The sequence below is a fragment of the Oncorhynchus tshawytscha genome, linkage group LG22 (assembly GCF_018296145.1).
Source record: "Oncorhynchus tshawytscha isolate Ot180627B linkage group LG22, Otsh_v2.0, whole genome shotgun sequence".
NCBI classification, from domain to species: domain Eukaryota; kingdom Metazoa; phylum Chordata; class Actinopteri; order Salmoniformes; family Salmonidae; genus Oncorhynchus; species Oncorhynchus tshawytscha.
In genome coordinates, this window is record NC_056450.1 from 28,939,328 (window position 1) to 28,965,558 (window position 26,231).

General features: G+C 43.3%; 1 protein-coding gene across 3 annotated transcripts in view; it reads left to right on the forward strand.

The window, feature by feature from the left end:
* The window catches only part of LOC112222271 (solute carrier family 12 member 5), a 120,017-nt gene that overhangs the window by 54,419 nt on the left and 39,367 nt on the right, over positions 1 to 26,231 (forward strand). For all 3 annotated transcript variants that reach the window (XM_042304044.1, XM_042304045.1, XM_042304046.1), the window contains exons 2-5: positions 8,920 to 9,023; positions 9,344 to 9,487; positions 15,365 to 15,511; positions 24,235 to 24,289. In XM_042304044.1, the coding sequence (XP_042159978.1) occupies positions 8,920 to 9,023; positions 9,344 to 9,487; positions 15,365 to 15,511; positions 24,235 to 24,289 (450 nt within the window). The remainder of the gene's footprint in view (positions 1 to 8,919; positions 9,024 to 9,343; positions 9,488 to 15,364; positions 15,512 to 24,234; positions 24,290 to 26,231) is intronic.

Sequence of the window (26,231 nt, forward strand, 5' to 3'; positions counted from 1 at the left end):
CATACACATACATGGACACGCATGCATTCATACACATACATGGACACGCATGCATTCATACACATACATGGACACACATGCATTCATACACATACATGGACACGCATGCATTCATACACATACATGGACACGCATGCATTCATACACATACATGGACACGCATGCATGCATTCATATTCATACATACATGGACACGCATGCATTCATACACATACATGGACACGCATGCATTCATACACATACATGGACACGCATGCATTCATACACATACATGGACACGCATGCATTCATACACATGGACATGGACACGCATGCATTCATACACATACATGGACACGCATGCATTCATACACATACAGTTCACATGGACACACATGCATTCATTCATACACATACATGGACACGCATGCATTCATACACATACATGGACACGCATGCATTCATACACATACATGGACACGCATGCATTCATACACATACATGGACACTCATGCATGCATTCATACAGTACATGGACACGCATGCATTCATACACATACAGTACATGGACACGCATGCATTCATACACATACATGGACACGCATGCATTCATACACATACATGGACACCCATGCATTCATACACATACATAGACACGCATGCATTCATACACATACATGGACACGCATGCATTCATACACATACATGGAGACACGCATGCATTCATACACATACATGGACACGCATGCATTCATACACATACATGGACACGCATGCATTCATACATGGACACGCATGCATTCATACACATACATGGACATGCATGCATTCATACACATACATGGACACTCATGCATTCATACAGTACATGGACACGCATGCATTCATACACATACATGGACACTCATGCATTCATACACATACATAGACATGCATGCATTCATACACATACATGGACACTCATGCATTCATACACATACATAGACACGCATGCATTCATACACATACATGGACACTCATGCATTCATACACATACAGTACATAGACACTCATGCATTCATACACATACAGTACATAGACACGCATGCATTCATACACATACATGGACACGCATGCATTCATACACATACATGGACACGCATGCATTCATACACATACATGGACACGCATGCATTCATACACATACATGGACACGCATGCATTCATACACATACATGGACACGCATGCATTCATACACATACATGGACACGCATGCATTCATACACATACATGGACACGCATGCATTCATACACATGCATAGACACGCATGCATTCATACACATACATGGACACGCATGCATTCATACACATACATGGACACGCATGCATTCATACACATACATGGACACACGTATAAAAAAATATTTACAAAAATATGTTTTGGAAAACATGGAAAGGTACAAAAAAATTCATAACAGATTACATTCTAAGCCAAAGGCTAAAAATGGGGTTTAAATGCAGATTTTTAAACTGTGGTGGATTACTGTATTTTAAGGTGGTATTACAATGGGAATAAAAAGCATCAACTGGACTGATATGATGGCAGGTAGCCTAGAAGTTAAGAGCGTTGGGCAAGTAACCGAAAGGTTGCTAATTCGAATCCCCAAGCAGACTAAGTGTAAATCTGTTGATGTGCTCTTGAGCAAGGCACTTAACCTTAGTTGCTTTGCATAAGAGTCTCTGCTAAATCAGTGGTTCCCAAGCAGGGGTAATAGAACCCCTGCGGGTACTTGGCCTATCCACAGGGTTACTTGAGAAGACTCATGAGTCCATAGGGTTACTGGTAAGATGCACATGAGGGGGTACTTCGGGGCTACCTGGGCAGAGTAACATTCAGCTGGTGGTACAGTAAATGAAAATGGTTGGGAACTACTGTCCTGAATGACTAATATGTTCATCAAAGCAGTGAGGTTGGGGCATGTTTTTGGTCTTATTCCATGTGAAAGAGAGCACTGCTTTATATTCAGGGAGCATTAGGTTCAGGTATGGGGTGAGTGTATAGGTTCAACAATGCAGCTAAATGCTGTTATCCTCTGTGCAACCTCAAACTACATGAAAATTAAATGTTTGCTTATCCAATTTGACAGGTAATGCGTCTTTAGGGAAATGTTCCAAGTTTCAAAGGATTACTGTGCTGTGTGAGAGCAATTTGGCTGCTATTTGACTTTGTCTCCTTGGTTTTAAGATTAGAGTATAATGCTGTTGGAGCCACTGATACAGAAACACAATTGACTGAGATATTATGTCCAGCCCGTGGCTAATGCTACATGTTCATCATCAGAAATGTATTTACAAATATATCACTATTCTTCACAGTGTAGTCAATGTGCAGTCGTGGGAGCACACTTTTGGCCTTACTCTCAATTTTCTAGTAGAAGATTTGTTTTGGCTCATATCAAGAGGAAGTTAGAGGAGGTGTCAGACTCTGAAAAAGTGCACATTGTCTCTGTCCCTGCTGAGGGTGCTGACTTGGCCCACAGGACACTTATTTATTTAGTGTATTTCCTGAATAGATAATCCACTACCAGGGGTAAAGGGTACATATACATGTACATATACAGCATGTTACTGTTAGAATACAGCAACTTTGACAGGACTAGCCCTGGATGGCTACAAACAAGACGGAGCCCCATCCAGCTGCTCAGGGCCTAACTTGACTTGAGATGTTCTTTGTGCTCAACTAGAGTGTTCCAGTGCATGATTTACACAAAACGTTATCAGCTGTTTCAAATGTACTGTCTCTCAGTCCAAGCTGCTTTAGAATGCATGTAGCACCCGACCTTACCCCGGCCCAACTGTAGCTCATGGGTATGGATGAGCTCCACTTAACCTCTATGGCTCATTCATTCAGCACCTCCTAATATCTGAGATCAAGCTGAAGAAAAGATGCACCACTTCGGCTGCACATGAATAGTGATTCTGCAGCTGTCTGATCACATCAGTGTTGTGCACAGGTTTGACTGATAAACAGTGAGTCAGGCTTTGCATGTAAATGAAGAAGGAAGCAGACTGGTACTGAGCAGGATTTGTGATGCACCCATTCTGTTCCATGGTTCTGTTCTAACTAATACAGTTCAAATAGATTCCTTCTGGAGCTAATTTAACTAGCAGCGTTGCAATTGTGAATGGCTGATCTTTTGGCTGGTCTTTTAGTTAGTATCTCTCCACAGAGACCACCAGTGTAACTTTATGAGAGAGACAGAAGATTTATTGTTGTTTTCACAGCCCTATCCCCCAGACTCCTCTCTTCTCTCTCCATCCAATCAATAAAGGGCTGTGTCTCTTCTGCTGCTTGGCACTCTCCCCACAAGTGTGTTGGCTCATCTACTCAGGTACTGTTGTGTTTCAGTGTTTTAAAACACCACAGGGATTAAGGTCTTGTGTTTGTGTGGTTTTCTGCTTGTCTCTATACTGATGTGATTATCTACACCGGATAAATTACACAGATTACAACAAATGGACAATGCTGTGACGCGGTGTCACAATCGTAAGCATTTTCTACCTCTCCCTGAACCAGTCTGCAATACCTACATGTTTCAAGCAGACCACCATAGTCCCTGTGCCCAAGAACACCAAGGTAACCTTTCTAAATGACTATCGCCCCATAGCACTCACATCTGTAGCCATGAAATGCTTTCGAAGGCTGGTCATGGCTCTTATCAACACCATTATCCCAGACAAAGGAGCTGATAGTGGACTACAAGAAACAGAGGGCCAAGCACGCCCCCATCCACATCGACGGGACTGTAGTGGAGTGGGTCAAGAGCTTTAAGTTCCTTGGTATCCACATCACTAAGGAATTAGAATGGTCCACACACACCAACACAATTGTGAAGAAGGGATGACAATGCCTCTTCTCCCTTAGGAGGCTGAAAAGATTTGATATGGGCCTTCAGATCCTCAAAAAGTTATACAGCTGCACTATTAAGAGCATCTTGACTGGCTGCATCACTGCTTGGTATGGCAACAGCTTGGCATCTGACCGCAAGGCGCTACAGAGGGTAGTGCATAAGGCCCATTACGCAGCTGGAGCCAAGATCCATGCCATCCAGGACCTCTATACCAGGCGTGGTCAAGAGGAAGGTCCTAAAAACGGTCAAAGACTCCAGCCACCCAAGTCACAGACTGTTCTCTTTGCTACTGCAAGGCAAGCGGTACCGATCGGCCAAGTCTGGAACCGACAGGACCCTGAAGAGCTTCTACTCCCAAGCCATAAGATAGCTACTGTATATATAGTAGTTAGTTAAATAGTTAACCAAGTAGCTACCTGGGCTATCTGCATTGAACCTCTTTGCACTAACTCTTTTGACTCATCACATGCGCTGCTGCTACTTTTAATTATTTATCTGGTTGCCTAATCACTTTACCCCTACCTATACAGTTCATTCAGAAAGTATTCACACCCCTTGACTTTTTAAACATTTTGTTATGTTGTAGCCTGAATTTAAAATGGTTTAAATTCAGATTTTGTGTCACTGGCCTATACACTATATCCCATAATGTCAAAGTGAAATTATATTTTAAATCTTCTACAGTATTCAAACCCTTTATTATGGCAAGCCTAAATATGTTCAGGAGTATGAATTTGCTTAACAAATCACGTAAGTTGCATGGACTCACTCTGTGTGCAATAATAGTGTTTAACATGATTTTATTATGACCAGCTCCTGTCTGTACCCCACACATACAGTTATCTGTTAGGTCACTCAGTCAATCAGTGAATTTCAAACACTGATTCAACCACAAAGACCTGGGAGGTTTTCAATGCCTCGCAAAGAAGGGCACCTATTGGTAGATGGGTAAAAATGTGATGGGAAAAACTAAGGATTGATCAACAACGTTGTAGTTACACCACAATACTAACCTAATTGACAGAGTGAAAAGAAGGAAGCCTGTACAGAATAAAATTATGGATGCATCCTGTTTGCAAAAAGGCTATAAAGTAATACTGTAAAAGATGTGGCAAAGCAATTAACTTTTTGTCCTGAATACAAAGTGTTATGTTTGTGGCAAATCCAATACAACACATTACTGAGTACCACTCTCCATATTTTCAAACATAGTGGTGGCTGCATCATGTTATGTGTATGCTTGTAATCATTAAGGACTGGGGAGTTTTTAAGGATAAAAAATAAACAAAATGGAGCTAAGCACAGGCAAATTACTAAAGGTAAATGTGGTTCAGTCTGCTTTCTACCAGACACTGGGACATGAATTCCCCTTTCAGCAGGAAATTAACCTAAAACACAAGGCCAAATGTACACTGGAGTTGCTTACCAAGAAGACACTGAATGTTCCTGCGTGGCAGGGTTAAAGTTTTGACTGAAATCTGCTATTGAAAATGGTTGTCTAGCAATGATCAACAACCAATTTGAAAGAACTTGAAGAATTATGAAAAGTGTTATTATGAATAATGGGCAAGCATTGCACAATCCAGGTGTGGAAAGCTCTTACAGACTTATCCAGAAAGACTCACAGCTGTAATCAATGCCAAAGGCGCTTCTACAAAGTACTGACTCAGGGGTGTGAATACTTATGAACATGTTATATTTAGCATGCGACAAATACATTTAGATTCTATTCGATTTTTTATTTGATCTGGGCGTTGATGTTTTTGATTATATTCATGTTAGCTGACAGTGAAAGTATTGGATTTGCTGTTTTGTTATTTCAGTCAGTTTGTGAATAGTTAATGCTTTAAACGTCATTGGGAGATAGGACTGGATAGTGTCAGCGAGCTAGCTGAGGACCCACAACCACACTGCAGGGACCTTTAGAGGCAAAGGAAGGGAGAGTGGTCTCAAGACTATGAAGCCTCATCCTTAATGGGAGTATTAATCAACATGTGCTGCGTCACCAAGGACTCAGAGGACACGTTGTATGAGGGAACCTTTATCATGAGCTCACACACTGTAGTCTTAATTAAATAGAATGTATAGTCACACACACCTCTCACTAAACAGCCTCCTCTAGTATTTTCTCCCTCTCTCCATGTTCTACTGTGGAGGTTAGAGAGTGATCTTTGAGCAACTTTCAGGACCAATTAGGGTTAATTGCCTTGCGCAAGGTCACATTACAATATTTTTAACCTAGTCGGCTCGGGGATTCAAACCAGTAACCTTTGTGTTACTGGCCCAATGCTCGTAATCACTAGACTACCTGCCACCCTGTTATGCAGTGCAGCAGAGCTGAGTGGGAGAATCATTTCACAACTAAAGAGTGTGGATGTCCTTCCCTGGCAAGATCAATATTGTAGGTAAAGGATGAACAGAGAGACTGTATGTAAATCTGACAGAGGTCAAATTGATCTACCTCGCACCCCCCCTACACGCACACACACACACACACACACACACACACACACACACACACACACACACACACATACACACACACGCACCCAAACACACACAGAGAGATGGAACAGGAAGGGAGACTCTTTCTAATAACACGTTCTCTCTTTCTATGTAAATCTATGTCGTTTACAATAATTGTATGATTAATAACTACAGCAACAATATTTTTAGAGAGCAATTTGAATGCCAAACAGAGCATGCACATAAATAAAAATCCATCTTCAAAAAGCTTTGAGATCTTATGAGAAGCACTAGCTACATAGTGTAAATGCAATTCATGGCCCATTTCTATAAAGCACGAAGACAGGGACTAATTCATTACATGCACTTGGATAGGTCAATATAAACTCATAAAGCAGAATCAACTGCTGTGCGCGTTCCGAGGCCATGCCTGCTGATTAAACGATCCGGGCTGTGGTTAATGATATGAGCCGCTCTATCTGCTCTCCAATGGGCATCTCTCATACTGGGTCATCCCACCAAAGGTAAATGAAGAAACTTTCATGGCGAATGTATTTGTACATACAGGACTACAGTACAGTATGCATGCCTGCCATGAATGTGATCAGAACGACGGTCAGGTGTACATACTGCATAATAAACTGAAAATGTTATCTAGCTGACATGGTGCTATCCAGATCCATAAAGTATGGGGGCTCTACAAATATAGGATACAGAAGGAAACTAATCCTGCAACAACAGGACATTTGAATTACTATGTGGATTATAGTTCATGGCCATTTTTGAAAAATCAAGTCTGAAATTTCGAAGTGGGAAATTACAAATTTCAGAAGCCTTTTTACACCTCAAATACACTATACATTTTTTTTCTGGAATGTTCTCCTGCAACAGGGTGATCAAATTAATATCCTACATCTGTACCTAGCAAGATCATAGTGTAAATGCTTATTAGACACGAATATGTCAATACGGGTAGTCCCATGACATGCCATGCTTTGTGAGATAACATTTCAAACCTTCGATCTTACATAACCTATTCACCTATCTTACAAACACGTCTACATTATGCTGAATCATTGAATGTACAGTTTTGTTACATAACATAAAACACAGCAGTAAGCTCCATGTAAAGCACATAGAATAAAATATATAGTGCAGCTTGTTACCAAAGAGCCAGAGCTATATAGGCCATAAACTGCTAATTCACTGCACTCCCTGTGCTCAGAGTAGGATGAAGCCCCCCCATCTTAGATTTGTGCCTTAGGGCAACTTCTAGCCAGAGCCCCTGTACTGTTGGCTGATGTGGTTGGTTTGGCTTTAATGTAATGCAGCACACACACTGCATGTCCTGTGCTAGTTTTGGTGTGCAGCGATATGCCAGGTTGACTGTGCTGTGTGTTCTAGTGATGGCTGGTGTGGTCGATCGTTGTGTGCTGCCTGGCTGCCTGGCGCTGATGCACTGCAGTGGATCTTTAGTATTCCTCTCCTGCCTTCTGAGAAGGGTCTCCTCTGGGACTGGAGCGGAGCCAGTGCCCATATCTACCACCGCTCCCTCTCTCTCCCTCTACCCCCCCCCTCTCTCTCTCCCATCCTTCCTTCCTTCCATCCATCCTTCCTTCCTTCCTTCCCAACCTCCCTCCTTCCCTCCCTCCCTCCCTCCCTTAACGCTATTAATAGGCCCTGCGCACAGAGTCTGTGTCAGGCAGCTGACAGGGGCCACAATCAGAACTGCATGCCAGGCTGGAGAGGGAACAGGGCAGGCAATCCAAAAAGTATCGATTGGATGACTGGGCTTGTGTGTATGTGTGTGTGAACTGCTTAAGTACCCCTCTATATTCCTGAACAGTGAAATAACATCTAATATCTAAATCACACTGATGTTTGACTTTCTATGAGGTTCTCTGTGTGATATGATGAATACACATAATTTAGAATCTCTGGTTTCCATTTGTCATTCCCAGCATGAACCCTTCCCACACAAAGCCTGTACAGATCCATCTAAAGGGAGAATTTCCTGGCTCTAGCGACTACCCCATGTGTCTTAACATAATTCAATCCTGAACGATGAATCATTTCTCCAAGCTAACATAATTTATTAACAAACAACACATTCATATTAATCGAAAACCAATCATTTCACTCCTCCTGTTAAAACAACCTGGGTCTGTCGTTAAAGCTACATATTGAGAAAGTAATATTTCAGTGTTACCAATGTCTGTGTTTTGCAAACATTCATATTAATTAAATATGATCCCCATTTGAATCAACATCTCTCTTTTAAGGATTATTTGTATGTATGTATGTGTGTGTGTGTGTGTGTGTGGTGTGTGCGTGTGTGTGTGTGTGTGTGTGTGTGTGTGTGTGTGTGTGTGTGTGTGTGTGTGTGTGTGTGTGTGTGTGTGTGTGTGTGTGTGTGTGTGTGTGTGTGTGTGTGTGTGTGTGTGTGTGTGTGTGTGTGTGTGTGTGTGTGTGTGTGTGTGTGTGTGTGTGTGTGTGTGTGTGTGTGTGTGCGCGCGCGTGTGTGTGCGCGCGCGTGTGCGTGTTTCTCTGTTAACCCTTAGCATGCTGTCTGTGTGTTGCAGGCGATGGGAACCCCAAGGAGAGCAGTCCCTTCATCAACAGCAGCAGTGCCAGCGACGTGGAGAAGAGCCAGCAGTACGATGGCAAGAACATGGCCCTGTTTGAGGTCTGTAACATGAGGCTCCTTCACTTGCTTACATATAATTACATAGTAATGATCTAGTAATTATCAAATTGCTTTGTTCCATTGGTTTCGATGAAACAAGCACCTACAGTATATATGAAGCCTTGCTTACTTACTTACCATCTGACAGCAGGTGGGTTGAATTCTTTGAAATAAGAACTGGCTTAATCATATAGTTTCTCAGTTGTCAATATCAGCTGAGAGGACTGTAAAATTCAATATTACCTGCATGTTTCCTACTGTGTTTTGTCCTCTGGTATAGTGATATGGTGTGTCTGTCCACATTTCTCTCTGTCCTGCAGGAGGAGATGGACAACAGTCCTATGGTGTCGTCCATACTTAGCAGTCTGGCCAACTATTCCAACCTGCCTCAGGGCAGCAAAGAGCACGAGGAGGCCGAGAACGAGGAGGGGGCGGCACCATCCAAAAAAAAACCTGCTGTCAAGGTACTCCATCTAATCTAACTAAAGTCTTATCCTAAACATAAACATTAGCTGAAGTTTGACTTGATCTGAGGTGGCAGAGTGTATCCCTCCCAGGTCTCCATCCTCCACCTGGATGAAAAGAGGGCCTGGAAAGGATGTTATTGATGACGCTGTCTGCCATGTTTAGGCCTGGACAGGACGTTATTGATGATGCTGTCGGCCATATTTAGGCCTGGATAGGACGTTATTGATGACGCTGTCGGCCATGTTTAGGCCTGGACAGGACATTATTGATGGCGCTGTCGGCCATGTTTAGGCCTGGACAGGACATTATTGATGGCTGTGCACGCTGTCCGTTTCCTTCCCCGCCGATTCAGAGCCGTTTGGTCATTTATCGGGCCTGAGCAGGGCTGGTTGACGTTTATTGCCATGAATCTTGTCCTGGAGGCAGAACTGAGCCATTTTGCCAACTGCAAATTCAAAATTGGCTATATTGTAAGAAATCGTAATTAGCTCTTTGGTCTTAATTAAAGTTTATGGTTAGGCATTATGGTTATCAGTGTGGTTAAGGTTAGGGTTAAGATTAGGTTGCATCACATCCGGCCGTGATTGGGTGTCCCATATGGCGGCGCACAATTGACCCAGCGTCATCTGGGTTTGGCCAGGGTAGGCCGTCATTGTAAATAAGAATTTGTTCTTAACTGACTTGCATAGTTAAATAAAGGTTACAGGTTTAAAATCTAATTTTATGACTTTGTGGCTGTGCAAACTAGTCACCACTCTGCAGAGCTGCATCTAGAACAAGATTCATGATGAAAAATGCTAACCTGCCTGAGCAGGGCCACATTAGGCCTGTTATCCAGCACATGTGCAGTGGAGCATAACCCTGATACAACAAGCTGCTCTCTCAGCCTGTCTTGTTACCCTGAAACAACAAGCTGCTCTCTCAGCCTGTCTTGTTACCCTGAAACAACAAGCTGCTCTCTCAGCCTGTCTTGTTACCCTGATACAACAAGCTGCACTCTCAGCCTGTCTTGTTACCCTGATACAACAAGCTGCTCTCTCAGCCTGTCTTGTTACCCTGAAACAACAAGCTGCTCTCTCAGCCTGTCTTGTTACCCTGAAACAACAAGCTGCTCTCTCAGCCTGTCTTGTTACCCTGAAACAACAAGCTGCTCTCTCAGCCTGTCTTGTTACCCTGAAACAACAAGCTGCTCTCTCAGCCTGTCTTGTTACCCTGAAACAACAAGCTGCTCTCTCAGCCTGTCTTGTTACCCTGAAACAACAAGCTGCACTCTCAGCCTGTCTTGTTACCCTGAAACAACAAGCTGCACTCTCAGCCTGTCGTTACCCTGAAACAACAAGCTGCTCTCTCAGCCTGTCTTGTTACCCTGAAACAACAAGCTGCTCTCTCAGCCTGTCTTGTTACCCTGAAACAACAAGCTGCTCTCTCAGCCTGTCTTGTTACCCTGAAACAACAAGCTGCTCTCTCAGCCTGTCTTGTTACCCTGAAACAACAAGCTGCTCTCTCAGCCTGTCTTGTTACCCTGAAACAACAAGCTGCTCTCTCAGCCTGTCTTGTTACCCTGATACAACAAGCTGCTCTCTCAGCTTGTCTTGTTACCCTGACACAAATTAAATCAAATTGTATTTGCCACAGTCTTCATAGACAACAGGTGTAGACTAACAGTGACTTGCTTACTTACGGACCCTTCCCAACAATGCAGAGAGAAAAAAATAGAAGTAATAGAAAAATAAAATAATAATAACATCAGGAATAAATAAACAATGAGTCATGATAACTTGACTACATACACAGTGTACCAGTACCGAGTCGATGTGCAGCGGTACAAGGTAATTGAGGTAGATATGTACATATAGGTAGGGATAAAGTGACTAGGCAACAGGATACATAATAAACAGAAGCAGCAGCGTATGTGATAAGTCGAAAGAGTTAATGCAAGAAGGGTCAATGTAGATAGTCTGGGTAGCTATTGGTTAACTATTTAACCTCTTAACCTCAGGAGTCTTACGGCTTGAGTGTAGAAGCTGTTCAGGGTCCTGTTGGTTCCAGACTTGGTGCATCCGTATCGCTTGCCATGTGGTAGCAGAGAGAACAGTCTATGACTTGGGTGGCTGGAGTTTTGACCATTTTTAGGGCCTTCCTCTGACATCGCCTGATATAGCAACCTGGTCTCAGAGCACTTCGTATTATTCTGTACGTAACTACTCCATTTAGTATTATATGTTACGTTTCGTATGGTATATATTAATTTGTGGATGTCCATCATCGATTTTGTACAATATGTTACAAATTACAATTCATATTATATGTTACGAATTTGCAAGACGTACAATAAGTTACGATTCTGCAAAATGTATGAAATCTTACTAATTCTAGCTAGGTGGCTAATGTTAGCTAGGCTAGGGGTTAGGGTTAAGGTTACATTTAGGAGTTAGGTTAAAGGGTTAAGGTTAGGGTTAGGGTAAGGGGAAAAGTTAGCTAAAAGGGTTAAGATTAGGGTTAGGGTTAAGGGAAGAGTTAGCTAACATGCTAAGTAATTGCAAAATAGCTCAAAAGTAAGTAGTTGAAAAGTTGCTAATTAGCTAAAATGCTCAAGTTGTCCGTGATGAGATTTGAAATTGCAACCTTCAAGTTGCTAGACGTTTGCATTAGATGCAAACCTATCCACCCCGACCAACCACCCTACTTTTGTATTTTCCTTATGTAACAATCTGTGTTATGTAACCATACCAAACATAACATATCATACTAATTTCAGTGTCTCAGATTTACGTTTACTATGTTAAGTCTAGTCTATGAGAGCAGGCTGTGGAAAGAGATCCGGGATGACAGGGAGCTCTGCCACAGTGATATACTGGGCCATATGCACTACGCTCTGTAGCGTCTTGCAGTCGGATGCCAAGCAGTTGCCATATACAACAAGCTGCTCTCTCATCCTGTCGTTACCCCGATGCAACAAGCTGCTCTCTTGTCCTGTCGTTACCCTGATACAACAAGCTGCTCTCTCGTCCTGTCGTTACCCCGATACAACAAGCTGCTCTCTTGTCCTGTCGTTACCCTGATACAACAAGCTGCTCTCTCGTCCTGTCGTTACCCCGATACAACAAGCTGCTCTCTTGTCCTGTCGTTACCCTGATACAACAAGCTGCTCTCTTGGCCTGTCGTTACCCTGATACAACAAGCTGCTCTCTTGTCCTGTCGTTACCCTGATACAACAAGCTGCTCTCTTGTCCTGTCGTTACCCTGATACAACAAGCTGCTCTCTTGGCCTGTCGTTACCCTGATACAACAAGCTGCTCTCTTGGCCTGTTGTTACCCTGATACAACAAGCTGCTCTCTCGTCCTGTCGTTACCCTGATACAACAAGCTGCTCTCTTGGCCTGTCGTTACCCTGATACAACAAGGTACTCGTCCGTCCTGTCGTTACCCTGATACAACAAGCTGCTCTCTCGTCCTGTCGTTACCCTGATACAACAAGATGCTCTCTTGGCCTGTCTTGTTACCCTGATACAACAAGCTGCTCTCTCGTCCTGTCATTACCCTGATACAACAAGCTACTCTCTTGGCCTGTCATTACCCTGATACAACAAGATGCTCTCTTGGCCTGTCTTGTTACCCTGATACAACAAGATGCTCTCTTGGCCTGTCTTGTTACCCTGATACAACAAGATGCTCTCTTGGCCTGTCTTGTTACCCTGATACAACAAGCTGCTCTCTCGTCCTGTCGTTACCCTGATACAACAAGCTGCTCTCTTGGCATGTCTTGTTACCCTGATACAACAAGCTGCTCTCTCGTCCTGTCATTACCCTGATACAACAAGCTGCTCTTTCGTCCTGTCTTATTACCCTGGTCTGAGGCAGGTTACTGCATCATTCCCCTCCACTCTTTTTCTTGTTATCTGCATCTTCATTTGACAGCTTCTTCCAGCCAAGAGGCCAAAATTTTCAATGACGGCCTAGGAACAGGCATGGTAATTGGTCTGACAGGTTATTTTAGATGTGGTTTGTGTTGTAATTAGCATCAGTCAAATTGATAGGAACGGTTGTTCTGTAAAGAAAAAACATGACAGGCTACTTTTTACTATTTAATGAAGATTGATGCATCAAAATGTGCATTTATTTGTCCATTTGTAGTTTGGCACTTGAGGACTCATTCAACAGGTAGAGTTTTGTGTACTGTGGACTTCAGTAGTGTTCTCTACAGCAGTGGTTCTCAACCCTTGTCCTGGGGACCTAAAGGGGAACATTTTTTGATTTTGCCCTTGCACTAACACACCTTTCAAATGACCAGCTTCAGCTTGTTCATGATTAATTATTTGAATCAGCTTTGTTTGTACATGGGCAAAAATAAAAATGTGCACCCCTTTAGGTCCCCAGGACCAGGATTGAGAAACACTGCTCTACAGTGAAAGAGACAGGCTGCCGTGGAGCCTGTCACTGAATGCTAAGTAATTCCGTATATGGTGTGGCGAGGCTCCTATTGTGATGAGTCACCTGGAGGATCTGAGGTCCAAGGGCAAAACCTGAGGTAGACAGTCTGTCAGAGTGGCCCTGCAGTAGGCTACCTCTCACTGGCTCTCCCCTGTGGCTCTGCAGAACCCTTGGGGCTAAGACATCTCTCTCTACATACAGATTACAATTTCCTTCCCATGTCTCGTCTCCTCCCTGGACTCCACAGAATTTAAATGAGGAGCTTCAGACACTTATTTGGTGTAAGGAAGACAAGCAAGGACTAAGAGGACAAATAATTGCTTGTACCTCTACTTGTACTGTCTTATAAGACGCTGTCATTGTTGTTATTGTTGTCACTATTGGATATGACCAAAACCCTGTTTCATAGGCGATTGGAATTTAAACTGACTTTCCAATCTTATCCTAGAATAAATTGCATTTAAAAGTAATAAAAAAGTGTGAATCCTGCACTACCATAATGTGTTAGTAATGTCCCGTATGGGTATTAGCTACTGGAGGTCTGGTCACAAGTGGAGTCCTATGGCAGATCCAATCCCATTGAACTCAATAGCTGAAAGCTATGTCTAATCAAGGGTAGCGTTTGAGAACGACACTGTGGGATGACATTGTTGGGATAATTACATTTTCTCCCACATACATAGCTAAACAGATAGGCCCATGTGAAGAAATGAATGAGAGAGTCCTTCTCCCTGGCAACAGGACAACTGTGCTAGCCATTAGCTAAATGGGCTGGCAGAGCGATAGAGGACATTGGGTTTGGGCAGCCAGAGCTAGTATCCTAGAGCCACTTCCACCTGCATGCATAGAAGAGTGAAAGTAAGTTTCTACTACTTAACTATGATATCACATATATGGATTATTTTCTCTCTGTGTAGTGAGACACAGAGGAATCTCTGCTGCCTGAATTTCAGCTTAATTGCCTCAGAAGAAAAGCTTTCAGTCACATGGACGGACAGAATCTCTCTCCAAAATAATGAAGAAAAGGAAAAGCCTTATCTTCCTGCTGCCATTCAAATAGGTTAATGGGGAGGAGATGTCTCCGTTATGACTGAATAAAGAGCTTGTCATTCCCTCTTCATTTGATTACTGTCTCTTTGTGATGGGATAGAGGAGGGCCTGTGAGCTTCTGATGAGTCTACTGTATTTCAGTATGATGAGTGCAGAATGAGTCTGTACTGTATTTCAGTATGATGAGTGCAGAATGAGTCTGTACTGTATCCACCAAACTCAGATGCAAGATTTGGTCACTGGAGGAATTTGTTTTGTTCCACTAAGGTGTTGGGTACATTACTGTACTTGTATATTAATGGTTGTACTGCCGTGCCACTGTTAAATGTTCATATCACGTACACACACACACACACAGTATTAATCCGTTTTGCGCTGTGTTTGTTCTCCAGGCACCATCGCTGGGCACTCTGATGGGTGTGTACCTACCCTGCATCCAGAATATCTTTGGTGTTATCCTGTTCCTGCGGATGACCTGGATGGTGGGCATCGGAGGGGTCTTTGGCTCCTTCATCATAGTCTTCATGTGCTGCTCCACGGTGAGTCTGGACCATATCCTTCTCACAAACCTACTCTCTTCTGTTCTTCTCCTCCTCTCATTCTTTCTTCCCCTCATCCTCTCGCTCTTTATATCACCCTCCATGTTTTCCTCTCTGTCAGGATAGCTCTTTTTTATCTTCCATCCACTCTCTCTCTCTCTCTATTTCCCCTTCTCCCTCTCTTTCTCTATCCTAATGTCCATCAGTGTTAGAATGGGCACTGTGCCTGCCAGAGCAGAGGCCAGTTTGCAGCTCTGATAAGGATATACTTAACACCACTTCCATTTTAATTCTGTTTGATGTCCAAAGCTCTCCCAGTTGAGTAAATCCTAGTTTAATCCTGTTTTGACCTGAGGTAACCCTACAAGCTTTACAGAATACATTTACAATTCATCCCTTCACTTACAGAAATAGCTATTAATTTACAGTGTTGTATACATAAGTATATTTTGGGTTTCTATACATGCTGATTCATAGAAATTTCATCATTTGTTACTAAAAATAATTATATAACCCAGAACAACTGAAACTTCAATTCCAGAGTGCATTTGGAATATAGGATTTAAAAAAAAATCACAATGGTGTTCCTTTTGATTAATTCTGGTTTGTCACCCCAAGGGACTAAAAGCTGTAGCCTTAGTAGTACTAGCCTTGAGGACTATCTCCCCCTATGAGCCAACCTCCAAACAATAGGTGACCAACCTTACCCCCGTCTATCTCAAGATTCAGTAACAAATGAAGGCTAGCTAGCACTCTAAGCTACTATCAGCTCCATCACTGCCGATTAGCATGTCAGCAACAGTACTAAAAAAAGGCAGATACAGCCCGTCAGATCAAAGGACTGATCATGTAACGGTCGTCGTATGAAGGAGAGGACCAAAGCGCAGAGGGGTAAGTGTTCATCCTGATTTTTAATATGAATAGTGAACACTGAAACAAAAAACAATCAAACAAACAGTCCTGAACGGTGAAATAAAACACAGAACAGTAAATAATCACCCACGAAACACAATAGAAAACAGGCACCCTAAATATGGTTCTCAATCAGGGACAACGATTGACAGCTGCCTCTGATTGAGAACCATACCAGGCCAAACACAGAAATAGCAAATCATAGAAAAACGAACATAGACAACCCACTCAACTCACGCCCTGGCCATACCAAAACAAAGACATAACAAAAGAACTAAGGTCAGAACGTGACAGATCAAAGACAACATCAAACCCCAACAGCTCTGATTAGGCAGTGAGCTCAGGACTCTAAAGGACTGCTACTGTACCTTGGGCCATACATAGAGGTTGTGACCTGGACTCGAGTGGGACCAGTGGGACATCTGTTCCAGTCCCACCCCAGGGATTTAAAAAAACATGTATTTCACCTTTATTTAACCAGGTAGGCTAGTTGAGAACAAGTTCTCATTTACAATTGCAACCTGGCCAAGATAAAGCAAAGCAGTTCGACACATACAACAACGCGGAGTTACACATGGAATAAACAAACATACAATCAATTATACAGTAGAAAAAGTATATATACGTCATGTGCAAATGATGTAGGATAAGGGAGATAAGGCAATAAATAGGCCATGGTGGCGAAGTAATTACAATATAGAAATTAAACAGTGGAATGGTAGAATATGCAGAAGATGAGTGTGCAAGTAGAGATACTGGGGTGCAAAGGAGCAAGATAAATAAATAAATACAGTATAGGGATGAGGTAGTTGGATGGGCTATTTACAGATGGGCTATGTACAGGTGCAGTGATCTGTCTAGTTCTGGATAGGAAAGTGTTAAAATACTAATGGACTAGTAGACCCTGAGCAGCAGAGCCTCCTCTTTGTTCTGCAGTCTGTGGACATACATGTGGAGATCCTTCAGATAAAGGCATCTGTATTCTATGTTGAGTTTGCTCCTAGCAGAACTCTGCTAGACGAAGTGAACTTCTGTGCCTCGCATACTCACTTAAAAGACCTTTGCCTGAAAAACGAGAAAAAAACAATAATAGTTTGTCCACCTTGAGATGCCGTAACCAGTATGTACTTCCTCGAAATGGTCAGAATTAATCTAAGATAGCTCAAGAAATCCATCTTAAATTTGGAAGTTTTTGCAGAGGAGATCTAAGTCATGCAATTTTACAAATTAAGATGTTTGGTGCCATATATCTGAAGTGAAAAAATGTGCATGAAATTGAGTCATCTCTCATTGAATGACAACAAACACTTTATTGAAGAATCCCTTCTGTTGTCCAATCACAGACGAAGGTGCGTAGACGTCGGCTACCGAACTTCGGAACTTTCCTCGAGAAAAAAATGTAATGCGTATGAACAGCCTAAAAAACCCTTGCCGAAGACCAAAACGAACAACATCAGCACAAAATGTCATAGTACTATACAGTGCCTTCGGAAAATATTCAGACTCCTTGACTTTTTCCACATTTTGTTACGTCACAGCCTTATTCTAAAATGTATTAAATGAAACTATTTCCTCAGCTATCTACACACAATACCAAGTAACGACAAAGTGAAAATATTTTTTTAAACATTTTTGCACATTTAATAAAAACAGAAATACCTTATTTACATAAGTATTCAGACCCTTTGCTATGAAACTCGAAATTGAGCTCAGGTCCATCCTGTTTCCATTGACCATTGTTGAGATGTTTCTACAACTTGATTGGATTCCACCTGTGGTAAATTCAATTGATTGGACATGATTTGGAAAGACACACACCTGTCTGTGTAAGGTCCCACAGTTGACAGTGCATGTCAGAGTAAAAACCAAGCCATGAGGTCGAAGGAACTGTCCGTAGAGCTCCGAGACAGGATTGTGTCGAGGCATAGATCTGGGGAAGTGTACCAAAACATTTAGGCAGCATTGAAGTCCCCCGAGAACACAGTGGCCTCCATCATTCTTAAATGGAAGAAGTTTGGAACCACCAACACTCTTCCTAGAGCTGGCCGCCCGGCCAAACTGAGCAATCGGGGGAGAAGGGCCTTGGTCAGGGAGGAGTTCTTCTGTGGAGATGGGAGAACCTTCCAGAAGCACAATCATCTCTGCAGCACTCCACCAATTTGGCCTTTATGGTAGAGTGGCCAGACGGAAGCCACTCCTCAGTAAAAGGCACATGACAGCCCACTTGGAGTTTGCCAAAAGGCACCTAAATGACTCTCAGACAATGAGAAACAAGATTCTCTAGTCTGATGAAACCAAGATTGAACTATTTTGCCTGAATGCCAAGCGTCTCATCTGGAAGAAACTTGGCACAATCCCTACGGTGAAGCATGGTGTTTGTCAGCGGCAGGGACTGGGTGACTTGTCAGGATCAAGGCAAAGATGAACGGAGCAAAGTACAGAGAGATCCTTGATGAAAACCTGCTCCAGAGCGCTCAGGAACTCAGACTGGGGTAAAGGTTTCCAACAGGACAATGACCCTAAGCACACAGCCAAGACAAAGCAGGAGTGGCTTCGGGACAAGTCTCTGAATGTCCTTGAGTGACCTAGCCAGAGCCTGGACTTGAACCCGATCGGACATCTCTGGAGAGACCTGAAAATAGCTGTGCAGCAACGCTCCCCATCCAACCTGACAGAGCTTGAGAGGATCTGCAAAGAATGGGAGAAACTTCCCAAATACAGGTGTGCCAAGCTTGTAGCATCGTAAGACTTGAGGCTTTAATCGTTGTCAAAGGTGCTTCAACAAAGTATTGAGTAAAGGGTCTGAATACTTATGTACTTTAAATGTGATATTTCATATTTCATTTTTTTTCTCAAATGTCTAAAAAACAGTTTTTGCTTTGTAATTATGGGGTATTGTGTGTAGATTGATGAGAGGAAAAAAACAATTTAATCAATTTTAGAATAACTCTGTAACGTAACAACCTTTTGGAAAGGTCAAGGGGTCTGTTCCGAACGCTTTCAGATGGGAAGCACCTTTAGATAGAAAAGACAGCAGGCTTTCACAGGATGGGAGAAGTGTCCAAGCTATCTCTTATAAGAGATTATAACCCAACGCTGATTTGACGCTTCATGTTTCCCTGTCTTGTTCTACATTGTACCAGACATGGGTTCAAATACACGTGCATTTGAAATGACAAAAGAATATTTGATTTGAAAAGTAATTAAAACACCTGAAATTGTATTTGAACCCAGGTCAGCTTTGTACATGGTTATCAGTTCACATCGCTGTCAATTTACATATATCATGTGTCCTCACTTGATGAGGGGTAAGGTGATCCCAGATCTGTGTCAAAGGGCAACTTCTTCCCGGAGCTTGTCTGTCTGCCCAGGGATGCTCAAGGAGCATGATTCCCAGTAGAGCAGTCCCGGGGTCCCTTGCCTGCAGCATCAGATAACAGTAAAACAATTAGGGCTTTATCTGTGCTCCTCAGAGAGCAGGGTCACTTCATTACCAGCGGATAAGGAGTCTCATAGCAGTGCCACATCACCAGGCCTGTTGGGCTCTGAGAGGGCCCCGTCGCCACTTAATACACACACACACACACAGCTCCAGGCGTGCCACTGGAAACCCACACTGAAGAGGTATTGATTGAGCGCAATCATCTCTCTCTATCGTGTTCATAATGTCACTCTCTTTTTGTCTCTCTGTGACTCATTCTCTCTCCCTGTGTCCTGAGATCTATTTCCTTCATTGTCTTTCTCTATCCATCTCTTTCCTTTAATCCAGATATCTTGTTCTTTCTCCCTCTGATTCCTCCATGATCCAGTCAGTATTTGTCTCCATCTAACCATTCTGACTAACTCTCTTTCTCTGGCCTAATTACCTCACTCGCTCTCTTTTTTTCCAACTCTGACTGTCTCTGTCTTTCTCTCTTCTGTCTCTTTTATTTACTTCAACTCTTCCCCGCTCACAGACACCTATCTCTCCCTCTCACAGACACCTGTCCCTCCCTCTCACAGACACCTGTCCCTCCCTCTCACAGACACCTATCTCTCCCTCTCACAGACACCTCTCTCCCTCTCACAGACACCTGTCCCAGGCATATGTCTCTCTCTCTCACAGGCACTTATCTCTCCCTCTCACAGACACCTCTCTCCTGCTCACAGACACCTGTCTCTCCCTCTCACATACACCTGTCTCTCTCTCACAGACACCTGTCTCTCCCTCTCACATACACCTGTCTCTCTCTCACAGGCACTTATCTCTCCCTCTCACATACACCTGTCTCTCTCTCACAGGCACTTATCTCTCCCTCTCACAGACACTCACAGACACCTGTCTCCCCCTCTCACATACACCTATCTCTCCCTCTCACAGGCACTGATCTCTCCCTCTCACATACACCTGTTTCTCCCTCTCATTCTTATTCTCTCATGATTCCTACTAAACCTAACTTCTCCCTCCCTCTCCCCACTTCCCTCCCTGTCTGTCCCTTTCATTCTCTATCCACTCTCCATTTTCTCTCATACACCCCTCCCTCTCTCCCCACTTCCCTCCCTGTCTGTCCCTTTCATTCTCTCTCCACTCTACATTTCCTCTCTTACATCCCCCCCCTCTCTCCACATTGTCATTCTGCCTTGTGGATTTGTGAAATGCCCTATCTGCATCACTGAGCTTTAGCAGAGTTGGTTGGTCTGCCTTCCCAAACATATTTATTATGACTCCTTTATTTATCCTTTATTTAGCCAATGCCATCTGACCATCTGGGTCATCTGGGGCTCTGGGACCCAGGATAGAAGGATAGAACACACAGGTTGTGTAGAAGTTGCTTCTAACCACTGATTCAGTGGTCAGATATTTTTGATATTGATATTTTTACACCCATCAAATAAGTAAGGTTATTTACAGGTATGCTCATTTGATCCTAAATCTGTTATTAAGGTTATTTATACAATGGGTTATCTGATCCTAAATCTAAGGGAAACTTTTATCTCAAGCCTGCAGATTGTCCCCACCTTAAATATAAATACTGACACTATAGATGTCTATGATCTCTGTCTTTTATTTCTGCCAGGATGATGATTAGATTGATGAGTTGTCAGGTTAGTTCAAGGTTGCATTGTATGTTGTCATGATCGATCATCTGCCAAATATACTGAACAAAAATCTAAACGCAACATGCAACAATTTCAAGTTACAATTCATATAAGGAAATCAGTCAATTGAAATCAATTCATTAGTCCATAATCTATGGATTTCACATGACTGGGAATACAGATATGCATCTGTTGGTCACAGATACCTTACAAAAAAAGGTAGGGGCGTGGATCAGAAAACCAATCAGTATCTGGTGGGACCACCATTTGCCTCACGCAGCACGACACATCTCCTTCGCATAGATCTTGATCCAGCTGTTGATTGTGGCCGTTGAAATGTTGTCCCACTTGGCGGGAACTGGAACACGCTGTTGTACAAGTTGATCCAGAGCATCCCAAACATGCTCAATGGGTGACATGTGTGGTGAGTATGCAGGCCAAGTAAGAACTGGGGCATTTTCAGCTTCCAGGAATTGTGTACATACAGATCCTTGCAACATGTGGCCGTGCATTATCATGCTGAAACATAAGCTGATGGATGAATGTCACAACAATGGGCCTCAGGATCTCGTCAAGATATCTCTGTGCATTCAAATTGCCATTGATCAAATTAAATTGTGCTCATTGTCCATAGATTATGCCTGCCCATACCATAACCCCACCGCCACCATAGGGAACTCTGTTCACAACGTTGACATCAGCAAACCACTCACCCACACAACGCCATACATGCTGTCTGCCATCTGTCCGGTACAGTTGAAACCGGGATTCATCCGTGAAGAGCACAATTCTCCAGCGTGCCAGTGGCCATTGAAGGTGAGCATTTCCCCACTGAAGTCAGTTTACGATGCCAAACTGCAGTCAGTTCAAGGCCCTGGTGAGACGATGATCACGCAGATGAGCTTCCATGAGCTGGTTTCTGACAGTTTGTGCAGAAATTCTTTGGTTGTGCAAACCCAGAGTTTCATCAGCTGTCTGGGTGGCTGGTCTCAGATAATCCCGCAGGGAAGAAGTCTGACTGGTAGGACCTGGGCTAGTGTGATTACATGTTGTCTGCGGTTGTGAGGCAGATTCTCTAAATTCTCTAAAATGACGCTGCAGTCAGCATGCCAATTACACACTTTGAGACACCTGTAGTATTGTGTTGTGTGACAAAAAGGCACATTTTAGAGTGGCCTTTTATTGTCCCCAGCACAAGGTGCATCTGTGTAATGATCATGTTGTTTCATCAGCTTCTTGATATGCCACACCTGTCAGGTGGATGGATAATCTTTGGGAAAGTACAAACGCTCACTAAAAGGGATGTAAACACATTTGTGTACAACATTTGAGAGAAATAAGCTTTTTGTGCATATGGAACATTTCTGGGTTATTTTATTTCAGCTCATGAAACATGGGACCAACACTTGACATGTTGCATTTATACACTACATGACCAAAAGTATGTGGACATCTGCTTGTTAAACATCTCATTCCAAAAACATGGTCAGTAATATGGAGTTGTTCCCCCCTTTGCGGGAAGGCTTTCCACTAGATGTTTGAACATTGCTCCGGGGACTTGCTTCCATTCAGCCACAATAGTATTAGTGAGGTCGCGCACTGATGTTGGGCGATTAGGCCTGGCTCGCAGCCGGCATTCCGATTCATCCCAAAGTTGTTCAAATGGGGTGAGGTCAGGGCTCTGTGCCGGTGCAGTCAAGTTCTTCCACAGCGATCTTGACAAACCATTTCTGTATGTACCTAGCTTTGTGCACGAGGGCATTGTCATGCTGAAACAGGAAAAGGCCTTCCCCAAACTGTTGCCACAAAGTTGGAAGTACAGAATCGTCTAGAATGTCATTGTATGCTGTAGCATTAAGATTTGTCACTATGCATTTGGGTGGGTAGTGTTCTCCTGGCATCCGTCGGACTGCCAGATAGTGAAGAGTGATTCATCACTCCAGAGAACGCGTTTCCACTGCTTCAGAGTCAAAATGTGGTGAACTTTGAACCACTCCAGCCAAAGCTTGGCATTGCGCATGGTGATCTTTGGCTTGTGTGCAGCTGCTTGACCATGGAAACCCATTTTATGAAGCTCCCGGAGAACAGTTCTTGTGACATTGCTTCCAGAGGCAGTTTGGAACTTGGTAGTGAGTGCTGCAACAGAGGACAGACGCTTTTACACGCTATGCGCTTCAGCACTCGGCAGTCTCGTTCTGTGAGCTTGTGTGGCCTACCACTTTACAGCTGAGCCGTTGTTGCTCCTAGACGTTTCTACTCCACAATTAAAGCACCTATAGTTCACTGGGGCAGCTCTAGCAGGGCAGAAATGTAACAAACTGACTTGTTGGAAAGGTGGCATCCTATGACGGTGCCACGTTGAAAGTCACTGAGCTCTTCTATAATGCCGTTCTACTGCCAATGTTTGGATATGGAGATTGCATGTCTGTGTTCTCGATTTGATACACCAGTCAGCAATGGCTGAGTGGCTAAAATAGCCAAATTCACTAATTTGAAGGGGTGTCCACACACTTTTGTATATATAGTGTATTTTTGTTCAGTATATAACTAAGAAACTATTTTGAACCATCTTCACAATGTTCATACTGAAGTATGGCATAAGGATGGAGCATCACAAACAATACATTATTCAACTAAGAATCAGAACTCTGCAGCTGGTGAATAAAATATATTTAACATCTCCTCCATTTTAAATATATCGTTTTCTCTCCCCACTGACTCTCTTGTCTCAGACCATGCTGACAGCGATCTCCATGAGTGCCATCGCAACGAATGGAGTGGTGCCAGGTGAGTGCGTAACACAGTGTGTGCATGCGTGGGAGGCCTGGGTGCCGCAGGGCAAACCTGTTGTTATTTCCAAGCAATTAGGTTTTCATGTCCTCTGATATTGCTCAGGTCTGTGGACAGGTAATACTTAGTCTCGAAAACCCGACCCTATGCAACAGTAACTCGGGTCTGGTTTCGACAACGGACTCTTTTGACAACTTTGATAAGGAAAAAATAAATCTGGGGTGGGTGCTCAGACAGAGAAATTATTACAGCAGTATGTACCGGTATGTTAGCTAGCTACATAATGTTAGTGGGCTACTTATACATCAAACTTGCCAGTATATTAACTATAGGCTATCTAACTACCCAACGTTTTCTGACTTGATTATTCTCGTCATTCTTAGCTTAGCTAAATGGTATAGTCGTTGTGCGTTTGATGGACATTCGGGTGCTTTTGTAAATTCACTCTGGCCATCTACTCTGATTTCAGAGCACTCTGTCTGAGTGTACCAGAGCACAGAATAATGAATTTATGAGCGCTCAACACCCGTTGAATATGAATATATCAGTAAACGTTGGCAAAAAAATCATAATTAAATTGTTGCCAGCAGCACAGTTACAGTCACCAACGCTCTGGATAACATGAGAACTGCCTAACCAGCTCTTCTAGGGCGAGTAAAATGGTCAGTGGTCTCATTTGTGTCTGGAAGTAGCTAGCAAGTTAGCTAGCAAGTTAGCTTGGGTGTTTGGCTGCCGTTGTAAGGTCAGAACACTCAAATCAACCCTACTCCTCGGCCCGAGCGTCCAGTGTGCCCTCCGAGAGCGAAACGCCCTGAATTTACAAACGACCAACCTGACAACGCTCTGAATTTACGAGCACACTCTGGCACTCCAGATTGAATTTAAGAACACACCCGTAAAAGTCGTAAGTCGTAAAATGTCTAACTAGTCATTTGTTATGCTAAGTATCTAGCAAGAGGTTGAATAGCAACAGTATCAACTTCCGGTAGACAGGCAAAGCGCTAGTACGCTCAACTGAAAGCATACTCCTCGTTTACAGTATACTAAAATTAACTAATAGTATATACACTGCTCAAAAAAATGAAGGGAACACTAAAATAACACATAACACCTAGATCTGAATGAATAAAATATTCTTATTAAATACTTTTTTCTTTACATAGTTGAATGTGCTGACAACAAAATCACACAAAAAGTATCAATGGAAATCAAATGTATCAACCCATGGAGGTCTGGATTTGGAGTCACACTCAACATTAAAGTGGAAAACCACACTACAGGCTGATCCAACTTTGATGTAATGTCCTTAAAACAAGTCTAAATGAGGCTCAGTAGTGTGTGTGGCCTCCACGTGCCTGTATGACCTCCCTACAATGCCTGGGCATGCTCCTGATGAGGTGGCGGATGGTCTCCTGAGGGATCTCCTCCCAGACCTGGACTAAAGCATCCGCCAACTCCTGGACAGGCTGTGGTGCAACGTGACGTTGGTGGATGGAGCGAGACGTGATGTCCCAGATGTGCTCAATTGGATTCAGGTCTGGGGAACGGGCGGGCCAGTCCATAGCATCAATGCCTTCCTCTTGCAGGAACTGCTGACACACTCCAGCCACATGAGGTCTAGCATTGTCTTGCATTAGGAGGAACCCAGGGCCAACCGTACCAAGCATATGGTCTCACAAGGGGCCTGAGGATCTCATCTCGGTACCTAATGGCAGTCAGGCTACCTCTGGCGAGCACATGGAGGGCTGTGCGGCCCCCAAAGAAATGCCACCCCACACCATGACTGACCCCCCGCCAAACCGGTCATGCTGGAGGATGTTGCAGGCAGCAGAACGTTCTCCACGGCGTCTCCAGACTCTGTCACGTCTGTCACATGTGCTCAGTGTGAACCTGCTTTCATCTGTGAAGAGCACAGGGCGCCAGTGGCGAATTTGCCAAT